Source organism: Mytilus californianus, unplaced genomic scaffold (assembly GCF_021869535.1).
Source record: "Mytilus californianus isolate M0D057914Y unplaced genomic scaffold, xbMytCali1.0.p SCAF_6, whole genome shotgun sequence".
NCBI classification, from domain to species: domain Eukaryota; kingdom Metazoa; phylum Mollusca; class Bivalvia; order Mytilida; family Mytilidae; genus Mytilus; species Mytilus californianus.
Window position 1 is genome coordinate 60186782 of NW_026262712.1, and position 12076 is coordinate 60198857.

The 12076-nt window shown below is 31.7% G+C and overlaps 1 protein-coding gene across 2 annotated transcripts in view; it reads right to left on the reverse strand.

The window, feature by feature from the left end:
• The window catches only part of LOC127706473 (histone-lysine N-methyltransferase SETDB1-like), a 95358-nt gene that overhangs the window by 55333 nt on the left and 27949 nt on the right, over positions 1-12076 (reverse strand). For both annotated transcript variants that reach the window (XM_052211120.1, XM_052211118.1), the window contains exons 11-15: positions 11807-11880; positions 10591-10664; positions 6966-7024; positions 1507-1627; positions 948-1068 (exon numbers count right to left, since the gene is read on the reverse strand). In XM_052211120.1, the coding sequence (XP_052067080.1) occupies positions 948-1068; positions 1507-1627; positions 6966-7024; positions 10591-10664; positions 11807-11880 (449 nt within the window). The remainder of the gene's footprint in view (positions 1-947; positions 1069-1506; positions 1628-6965; positions 7025-10590; positions 10665-11806; positions 11881-12076) is intronic.

The window sequence follows — 12076 nt, forward strand, 5'->3', positions numbered from 1 at the left end:
CCAATGTCTACATGCAAAAATGTGTACTTAGTTGAACATTTAAATCCATGGTTAACCTTTAATCATAAAATTCATGATAATTATTATCCCACAAATAATAATGAATCCACAATACTGTGGATTTGTTATTATTCGTTGGATACCATTTTTCGTGGATTTCGTAGGTACGATGATAAATTTTTCAACGAATGACAAATTTTCTTTAGGCTTATATGCAGACTTCGGCAAAACTACGAAATTAAATATCCACGAACATGTAAGTTTTCCTTCATCCACAAAAATTGGTACCCACGAAAATAAATGAATCCACAGAACTTTTAATGTCTTCCATATCAAATCTCTGCCAATATAACTGTAAGTTCAAAAATTTGTCACTGAAAAGCTATTGCAAAAATATAACCTCACATTATAAATTTTGATACAATTATTTGTTTGCAACATTTTAAATATATAAATCACAAAAAGTGTTCTCACATTTTGTCCATTCTTTAAAAATTTTAAGTTCTAAGTACACACTAAGATAGTTAACCTGTAACACATTTTGATTTTTTTCTGAAACTAGATCTGTGTTGGAACGACACGAATGGCCCCGCTTGCAATAAAAGCTTGGTCATTTTTAGGGGTTGAAATTTTCCAAATCCAAAGACCTGTTATTTCGACAAAAATCAGCGGAGCGGCACCACGTGTAAACTCGATCTGAAACTCATCACAGTAGACTCACATCATCATAATCAGCTCAATATGTGAAGGCGTTTAGAAAAAAAGTCTGTATAACTGTTCATTGCGGAATGAAATAATGACTGAATGACAGAATGACTGAATGACAGAATGACTGACGAGGGTAAAAAAGTCTGTATAACTATACTGTTTGTTGCGGAATGATGGAAAAAGGTAAAACTTTACGGCCTGACCTAAGTCAGTGTAGCCATAAAAACGAAAGAATTTACCTTCCTCATTAGTATTATCATTAGACTGCCCTCTGGTGTACTCCACCACTGCTTTCTGTTTAGAACTGTCTAAGTTATGTCTCTTCACTTTCCCTGTCATTTTAGTTTGTTCCTGATTAGCCTGCGAAGATAACATTTAACAAACATTTATTAAAATACATTATAAATTGTCAATTATTACAATTCCATGTGTCTGAGAATGGGTCATTAATACATGTCTAATGAAGAAAAACAAGTCAAACACAGAATTTTAACTGGTCTAATACAGGATTTTTACTTCCAATTATTGGTTCCAAAAGGTGTCAGAAAATGGAAGTATGCATTACGCGATTTCAACCAGTTTGATATTAAAGTTGTTGTTAATTTTCATATGTTATATTTTTTTCTTTGAATACAAACAATAATGTTCATGTATTTCAAGGACATGTTCAGGCCTTGATTCACTGAATTTAAATTGGAGGATTTTTCCAGTTTTCACGGTATTTATTTCCAGGATATATCTTTGTACTAAGATATATGAAGGTTGATGACTAATCAGAAAAATGTACTTTAAACTTACCAGTGCAGAGTATAGAGGTTCCAATCGGGTTGATCCTCTGTAAATAAGTTCTTCTCTTTTGTCAGCAAGGAAAAACATTTTAACAAGGCTGGCATCTACTTCAACAACTTTTGCTGTCCACCTAGAAATATATTAAATTGGGAAAATGTGTTAATATTGAGTACATAACATAACTTATCATACGATTTATCTGTTAAAGAATTCTCAATGTAAATACAGAGGAAATAGCTTATACAGTTTTTTTTTTCTCTTATCAAAATATCCTTGAAACAAGAATGTGTCCATAGTACATGGATGCCCCATTCGCACTATCATTTTCTAAGTTCAGTGGACCTTGAAATTGGGGTCACAACTCTAATTTGGCATTAAAATTAGAAAGATCATATCATAGGGAACCTGTGTACTAAGTTTCAAGTTGATTGGACTTCAACTTCATCAAAAAACTACCTTGACCAAAAACTTTAACCTGAAGTGGGACAGATGGACGGACGGACGGAGGAACGAACAAACGGACGCACAGACCGAAAAACATAATGCCCCTTTACTATCGTAGGTTGGGCATAAAAAGACAAATATAATGCACTTTCACTATTTACTAAATTAAGAGATAACACAGGGATGTCAGAATCGGCTAATTTAGTATGATTTAAATTTTTATAATTTATCCATTATTAGTGTTCATACTTTAAGGGGGAAAAACAATTACTTGAAATAAAAAAAAAATTATTTCAACTTATAAACTTTCCTTCAATGTATACTATTAAAAAACTAAAAATATTCAAAAGAATTGTATAATATCTTGATCTTACAGCATACACCATATAATATCTTGATCTTACACCATACAGCATAAAATTTGTGATAAAAATCAGATTAATGCAGATATTTCATTCCAGTACTTTGGAAGAACTTTACAAGGATTTTCTCTGCCAAAAAGTAATAAAAATAAAATGTTCAAGACCATATTTTTAGCACTATCTTATTAAACATTTTGTATATATATAAATGGCCAGGCCAGATAGAAATTTCAAGTGAATAAGGTTAACAAACTATCTACATTTTAAGGTTTAAGGAAAGAGCTCTGACATGATTTACAATTAAAATTCATTATTGAACATGACAAGATTTAAAGTTTATGGTCAAAACAATTTGATTGAAATAAGATCCTTTTTACATGGTTTATTTACAAGGATTTGGTGCTTGTTTCTACTTTCTGTTCTGTTCATTATATCATTAACCAGTGAAATTTGCCCTGCTTTTTATCAAACCAAAACCTTGAGCCAGATTTTAAGGATGTTTGCTACTCTGCTTCAGGATAACAAGATCTTGAAGAGACTGTTATAAATTGAAAGTATATGAATAAAGGAACTAAATAAGCTGAAAAAATTTAAGGGTCAGTGTGGTTGTTTTTAAGAAATAAGCCATTGAAAATTTGGCGGTAAACAATTCTCTAGATTTTTCATACATGTAACATAGGCACCTTTTTTCTGTCAAAAACTATGAAAAAATAACAAGGATTTTATATAATTTTCAAAAAAGGCTTTTTTAACTATATGTAATAAGATTATGAAAAGAAAAGTAGGGGTTAGCGGGAAAATTGTTTTATTGGCACAACATGGATAAAACTAGAGGATTTCGAATATCTGACAAAAAGTCAAAAACAAGAGTAGCAAACATCCTTAACATGCTGGTTCACAACATGACAGTCAGCAGGTAAACATGTCACCCAACCCAAACACATTATTCTGACACCTTGCTGACCAGATTTTTTTTATCATACATCTAAATGTCAAGTGCTTAGCACAATAGCGGAGAAGCTTATTTTCAAGTCTTTGGATTGACTCTGTCACTGATTGAACCCACAACCTCCTGACTTGAGGTGACCACAAGACCACACCAGTTTCTTTTGACAAACCCCATTAACATAAAATTATGAGAATGTAAAATCTATACTGCACATTGTTGCCATCATAACATCACCCTTTAGCAATTAAGGATGCCAGGATCAATATTTGTCAAATTTCAATCCCAAGCATTAAATTCAAATTTATCTTTTTCCAAAAAAATTAATTTCCACCTTGCTTCGATTATTTTTAGCAACTTAGCATTTCTTATTTCCCCTATCAATCAAATATTTTGAAGGGGAAACAATGTAAAAATATTTCTGACTTCAGATTATGTTCCAATAGGTCTGCAACCTGTTTATATAAATAACACATAGCTGAGAGGGTGAGAAAGAAAGATTGTTAAACGAGAAAAACATTGTCAACCAAGGTGAAGCCTATAGGTTGAAAATGTTTTTTTTTTTCAAAGGTTACAATCTGCTCTATAAACCCTCTCCACTATTTATTATTTAATTTGTTATAATGAATTTTATGTTATTATTGTCTTTTTAATTTCATCTTTTTAATTTCATATTGAGAGTAATTAACTATGATGTCTTGTAAATACATAAAAACCATCCCTATTTGATAAAGCGAACAATTGATTAAGTGTTTCCTTGAAGGGTAATAGAGTATAAGCCATGGGATAGAGTAAACTAGATATCATTGAGATGGGAGCCATCTCTGTGGGCCCCGCTGTGAATAATGTGTGGTAAAAAATTTGTATCTTTATCATTGGACATAGGGTTGTCAAATGAAACCAAAGTTTATGACCTTGACTTTTGACCTAGGAAGTTGTACATAAATTATGACACACCCTCTGGTGTTGGTTTATTTACATGTCAAGTATAAACTTTGAAATCATAACGGTTCTCATGATATTGAGCGGACACAATCTTTATCATAGGACGTGGGGTTGTCAACTAAAATCAAAGTTTTTGACCTTGACCTTTGACCTAGGAAGTTGTACATAAATTATGACACACCCTCTGGTGTTGGTTTATATACCTGTCAAGTATAAACTTTGAAATCATAATGGTTCTCAAGATATAGAGCGAACACGATCTTTACCATAGGACATGGGGTTGTCAACTAAAACCAAAGTTTTTGACCTTGACCTTTGACCTAGGAAGTTGTATATACATTATGACACACCCTCTGGTGTTGGTTTATATACATGTCAAGTATAAACTTTGAAATCATAACGGTTCTCAAGATATAGAGCGGACACGATCTTTACCATAGGACATGGGGTTGTCAACTAAAACCAAAGTTTTTGACCTTGACCTTTGACCTAGGAAGTTGTACATACATTATGACACACCCTCTGGTGTTGGTTAATATACATGTCAAGTATAAACTTTGAAATCATAACGGTTCTCTAGACATAGAGCGAACACAATTTGTTACGGACGAACAGACAGACGGACGGACATACATACGGACAGACAGACTGATCACTATAGGGCATCCGCCAATCGGCGGGGTCCTAATTATCTCCCTTGATAAAACCAATCAAAATCTGGCATTTTAACATGAAGTATTATACTGTAAATTCAGAAATTATTGCATGCATTTATCATTGCGAATTTTGAAGAATGGACAAAAATTGGATATAAATTATTTCGATTTCATGAAAATCTGCATAAAACTTACAGATATATGCATCAGATATGAGAATGTGAGGTCTTATTATTGCAATACTCACCCTGTCACATTATTAGCATTAATAAAACCTCACAATAATCTCCTAATTTACAGTAATAAAGTAATGACATACCATTTCCCATTCCATTTTGTTTTAACCAATCAAAATCTGGCATTTTAACATGTATTATACTGTAAATTCAGAAATTATTGCATGCATTTATCATTGCGAATTTTGAAAAATGGACAAAAATTGGATATAAATTATTTCGATTTCAGGAAAATCTGCATAAAACTTACAGATATATGCATCAGATATGAGAATGTGAGGTCTTATTATTGCAATACTCACCCTGTCACATTATTAGCATTAATAAAACCTCACAATAATCTCCTAATTTACAGTAATAAAGTAATGACATACCATTTCCCATTCCATTTTGTTTTAACCAATCAAAATCTGGCATTTTAACATGTACAGTAGACTCCGGCAAATCGGATACCCAAAATGTCAGCTAAAAATATCCGATTATCCGATATATTCAATTAGACGATGAATGCATATTCATTGAATATTCTGCAATAATGAGTAGATCTAATCCTGAGATGTTACTAACCCTGACAATTGCTAAATATGTGAAAGGGCTGGAGGATTGATGGAGTGATTTTTATCAGTTACATCACCACGATGTTTTTTAAAAAGATTTCAGCTGATTACATGATGAAATTTGTTTGCAGTTTTTAAATCCTATATTTATTAAAATAAATTAAATGTCCTGAAAAATGTGAATTATTATCCACCCTCCATAGTTTGTGTCTTTATTTGTTTTGAAAACAAATTAATATCCATTATTTACATTATCACACAGGTAAACTAATTTGGCTATAAATAGATCAAAGCATGTTTGTGTAGAATCTCCAAACTAAAATCGTATTTGTTATAATTTGATTTCTTTAAATAATCAAATTTAAATTGATGAAAATATTCATGATTGATAAAATATAATTGTATAAAGTTTACATTTTCTGAAGACTATTTATGTTTAGGTCATGGTTCTAGAGGCTTCCTCACAAATTTGTAAACAAACCAAAATGGCGGCCATGACATGTGGTTACTTTTGCACATGTGAAAAAAATATTTCTGACAAAAGTCAGATTTCTCTTGTCAAAAGGGATTTATATTTATATTGCAATAAATTATTCAGAATGAGGTACATTCAGTTTACATTATATTTCTGGTTGTGTGAGCATTTAGAGTTTTATCAAAATTCCCCAAACAGCATCGTACTGCTCTTGTCAACTGACGAGTCTTGTAAATTCAAACCATTTGAAGTAAAAGGGCATCTAATTCACATGATAAAGGAGGACAATGAATAAAGACAACAATTTATTAAGAAATAGTTCCTTTTTATTTAGTAAAAACGAAATCTTCTTGTCTGCAGGATTGTTAATTCGTAACTTCCGGGTTCATTTCCTGTCAGAAAAACATTGAAAATATCCGATTGTGCATGGTTTTGAACAAAATTACCTGAATATTCTTATCCGATTTGCCGATATATTCTTATATCCGATATTCGATTACCCGATGAAATTAACATTAAACATATAGGGAAGGGTTTGGTGTTTTGAAATAATATTACAATAGCCGATATATTCGTTTAGCCGATATCCGATTAGGTGGAGTCTACTGTATTATACTGTAAATTCAGAAATTATTGCATGCATTTATCATTGCGAATTTTGAAAAATGGACAAAAATTGGATATAAATTATTTCGATTTCAGGAAAATCTGCATAAAACTTACAGATATATGCATCAGATATGAGAATGTGAGGTCTTATTATTGCAATACTCTACCTGTCACATTATTAGCATTAATAAAACCTCACAATAATCTCCTAATTTACAGTAATAAAGTAATGACATACCATTTCCCATTCCATTCTGTTTTAACTTGTTGTCCTTTGTGCAGTCTAACCATGGGACGCTGAAATTTTACAAGAAAATTTGAAATAAACATTTTTCTCTAACTTATGCTTTCCTTTGATTAAAAAATCTCAATGTAGTCCTATATTGATACAAACCACCTTAAAATTCAACTAAGTAAATATTCAAATAAAATAAGTAGTTAACTGATCTGATTTTGTTCATTGATGGGTTGCTGTGTCAAAGATTGATATAAAAATAAGAAGATGTTATATAATTGCCAATGAGAAAACTCTCCACCAGAGAACAAATGACATAGAAGTTAAATATAGATTTCACCACTGCAACAAGTGTGTTACGATATTTCTCCACTCGAGACAGTTAAATTTTAATATTTAAAGAGCTTGGCTTGCCAAGCTTTTTAAATACTTTAAATTTAACTGTTGAGAGTAGAGAAATATCGTAATACACGAGTTATAGTGGTGGAATCTATTTCTCTGATGATTCTTATCCTTCCTTTTCAAAGATTTGCAGAAAGTTGTGTTCTTTATATGTGACGTCATCAGGCATGGTCGCCTTTTTTCATGACGTCACAATAGGAAAATTCAGAAGAAACCAAGAAAATTTGACGTCATAATTAAATTTCGACCAATCATTTGCCGAGAACAAATTTTTCAATAATTTATGGCAGTCATTGTTTAATGGAGATTTATGGACGTAGGTCCTTTTTATTCCCAAGTATAGGGCCTACATACAAATAAATGGAAGGTAAACAACAGGATGTCATAAAATATTAAGATCCTAATAGAATCATGTACAAAAAGTCAAAAGAATTTGTATTGCATCCGAGGGCTGTTCCATTTAAACAAACATGGCAACCAGGGAAGGCACTATCATAAAGTCTAACCACTTATAGTGGGAAATGTAGAATTTTACATTTTTACTGTATTTTACCCCTTTGGAACTTCAAAGTTCCTTTACTGCATTTGACCCCTTTGGAACTTCAAAGTTCCTTTACTGCATTTGACCCCTTTGGAACTTCAAAGTGCCTTTCCTTGGTACCATGTATGTTATAATGGAAAAGCCCAGATGCTTCTAATAAACAAAAAAATAAGCCACTTCAGGGGCTGCTCTGGCTCCAAAAAAGTTGGAGCCAGAAAAATCGACAGCTGCTATATTTTGTCGCCAGTTTTAAAAACTTGGAGCCAACATTAGAGCCAGCTAGAGTCTTAATTTCCTCTATCAAAATTGAAACCATGTTCACTTTAAATTTCTTATGCACTGTACATAATTTAAATTTAAGTTATGATTCGTCATGTATTGTATTGCCCTGTTATTTTATGTTTTTATTTGATTGTGTATGTCTCCAAACAGGGACTAATGGGACTTATATAATGCCTCTATTGATCAGTGTTCCTCTACAGAATACAGAAAATTTGTTTTAATTAAAAAATAAAGAATAGAAAAAAATGGGCAATTAATGTAGAAAAGAGAAAGTGATTAAATATACAGAATAGAGAAAATTTGTATAAAAAATAAAGAATACAGAAAATGATGACCCAAGCACCTAACCCACCTTGCTACCAAGAGCCTCTTAACTGTGTCCATAACTCAAAAGACCTCCTAAACCTATTATAAACATATCTAGAAAAGGTATCTCAATACCAGGGGAAAAAAATAGAGTTATCTTTCTTTATTCAGGTGTGCTCCTTCTACGGAGGATTATACACAGTACTCTGTAGAAGCAATCAATGGCGGCCTGTTTTGTTATTTTCATATCAATAGTGAGGGCCAAGGGTCCGGAAACGGTCATATTTGCCAGTCATGTCCTAAGATGAAACTATTTGTCCTAAACGAGTAATTGGGATTTAGGACAAATTTTATTTTTTTACAGAAGTAATTTCGGTCATTTCATTGACTCAATGTTTGAAATCGGATTTCTTAATCGCCATTTTGCACTTGGTATCACTTGTTTTTGTTTATAATCCCTTTCCTGTAATAAAACTGCCACTACAGTAGTTTGATAATCCTGAGGGCCCTCCTAATAGCTATATCAATGCCTCCGGCAAACATTGGCTAATGATCGCTAATCACTTTTTACCTGTGGTTTTAATTCACACCTGACAGTGATCACAAGCTCAGAATAATATCTTTAAAACATTGAAGTTCCCTGACAAGTGTATTCATTATTTATTTACTTTTCATCAAAGACAGTCATCAATTCTGATTTAAAAATTAAATCTAAATTAATGTAGAAAAAAGTATTTTTTCATGAGTAACACATGTGCTTTATTTACTATGTAATACGCATGCGTGAAATTGTCTTCAGCAAATTTAATATTTAATCGTAAAATGCATATTGATTTCATGCTAAATTAAACGAGAGCAACTATTATCTGTTATATTCAAACACTTTTAAAGGTAATAAAATAAAAAAGCCATAAAAAGCCGGTGATTTCATGTTAGTTTGATAAACAAAACAAATCCCGGAAATGAATCCGGAATTATTCGTACTTTAAAATATCGCAAACTTCCGGTTTTAACTTTTGTCAAATCGAAAGAAACGTAAGGTAGCAATGTCTGAGAAATTAACCATTTTGAGTCATTAAAATCATTTCAATTTTAGACTGTTGCCTTCCCTAAACTGTCCTTCATGGTAATGGTAAGATATTTACTTAGTAAATGCGATGAAACAGCAATACAAGTTCGTTATGTTCGTTGATGCTATGAATATAGTCAAGTTGATATCGACAATTTGAAAAGAGGCCCCAACTTTTCAAACATCTCAAAATGACCGAAATTGTCTGGAAAAATTTCTGGATCCTTGGTGAGGGCAAACAAAGACAAATTACGTCTGAATTAACCATTTTTTTTACGGAATACAAGCAAAAGGATGTTTTTAACAAGTTTATTTATTATGGTTTTCCTCTTTCTGTCAATTACGTTTTCATCATGAAACTAGGGTAAGCAATGCAAATTGTGTTGCCATATGAAAATTTCTTCAATGCATTACGAAATGACAAATGCTGCCTGAATATTTGAATGAATTAATGTTGATGATCATTAATGAAACATCGGATAAGCCGATTACCTGTAACAACAGATTATGACACCTGTTTTAACCGTTGATTAACTTGGGGTCGTAAACAGTCATAAATTTGTCGCCAGGTAAAATTTCGTACAACCAATTTTTTACTTTTACCAATTTAAATGACGATCGATAATTTTACTGTTGCAGTCAAGAAATAAAAATTTTGACATGGTAAAATGTTGGCTCCAGAAATATAGCCAGCAGCCGTATTTTGTCGCCAGATGAAATAAAATATTGCAAATTGCGACATTGCGAAGCCCAGCGCTGTCCCTGCACTCTTGTATTAAAAACATATTGTAGCACCTTTATTCTGCCTAATGGTTTATTGTGTATCTAATTGAGCATATCACAAAGTGATTTAAGAGTTTCATGCATATCATAATTGACTTGTTCCAAAAACTGAAATTTTTATTGCTGCTCTAGTCTCTACATTGATATTTTTGTTTTTCCATTAAAAATATTTGTCTAATTTTTTCAAAAGACGTAAAATGGTTGTCATTTTCATGATCATTATTACCCTTAAAAAAGTCTCATACCTCAGGATACTGCTTAAGATATTCTTTGATAAATTCTTGAGAGTCTTGATGAACATCTTCCCATACATTTATACCTAAAAAACAAAAATATTCATCAAACTACAATGTATTTTAACTCAAAAGTTTATTGTTTCTATTCTCTTTTGTAAAAACAAACAGTAACCATTTCTTATAAGACTATTAAATTGGTTATTTTACAAGACAAATCACACAAAAATGCATGAGACATTCATAAAATATCAGTTAATGGTTAGACATCATATATTGAAAGTCACTATCCTGACATAAAATCATTAAAATCTGGATTGTATAAAAATCAACTCTCTAAATTACAATACCTGTACACAATAATTTATACTGCTTCAGGGCCCGGGCTCTTGTTCAAATATGAGCATAGCCAGAATCCTAAAAATCAATCCAACCTATAACCATACCTGCCAACTTTTCAAAATCTCCATTGGGGATTTTAAGAGCAAGAGGACCTAATGCTCCTCTTATATGTATATTGCAATAAGCGTTTTTAATCTGCTACTATATTGTTTGAATGAGTATGTATATGCTTAAATACCCTTTTAACTCATTTGAATGCTTGTTTTTTAGGGGATTTAGTTTATATAATAAAGACTTTCAAAATTCAGGTCAACCCATCTCATGGGGGAAATCCCTCATAAATTGTTAAGGTTAGCAGGTCTGCATAACATACATGGTTAAAATTTGAGATTTTATTCAAATCATATCAATCATATACTGTAAATTCAGAAATTATTGCGATGTTTTTATTATTGCGAAAAATGCAACAGGGTTATAATCGCAATAATTTAAACTCGCATTTTGAAATTTTTAAAATGAATTTAACACGATTTTTCTCAATATCGCAAAAATTAAAATCGCATTTTAGTCTAAAATGACAAAATCGCAATAATAAATGCACGCAATAATTTCTGAATTTACCAGTAACCACATGATTGTTCCAAAGGTTTTTGAAAGGTGCTAGTTCATATCCAAATGAGTCACAACACCTTATTTCACAGGGTTTTCTAAATCTTTTTTTTTCCATGGTGGTTCTTGAAGAAAACCTGCTGGTCCTCACTATTATTTCTATTGCAAAATACCAAAATTGTGTCTGTACTTTGCAAAATTATTGTGGTCAAAACCTTCAGACCACTACTTATTGAAAATTCTGATTCCAACATACATAAATATTTTACATACATACTCTGATCAACGACTTTGTGAATTTCTTCTTTAGTAGAATATTGAGCATAGCCATCATCAAAGAATACCAAGTATCTGAAAAAAAATCAACTGTTGCAACACAAACCATTTACTATGGATGCTTTATTTTTGTGGGTACCAATCTTCGTGGATTGAGGAAAACTTGTATTTTCGTGAATATGTGATTTTAGTGGTTTTTCCAAGTCTGTTTATACAAGCCTTTATAAATTTATACTCCACAAATAATAATTAATACTACTTACAGTGGCGG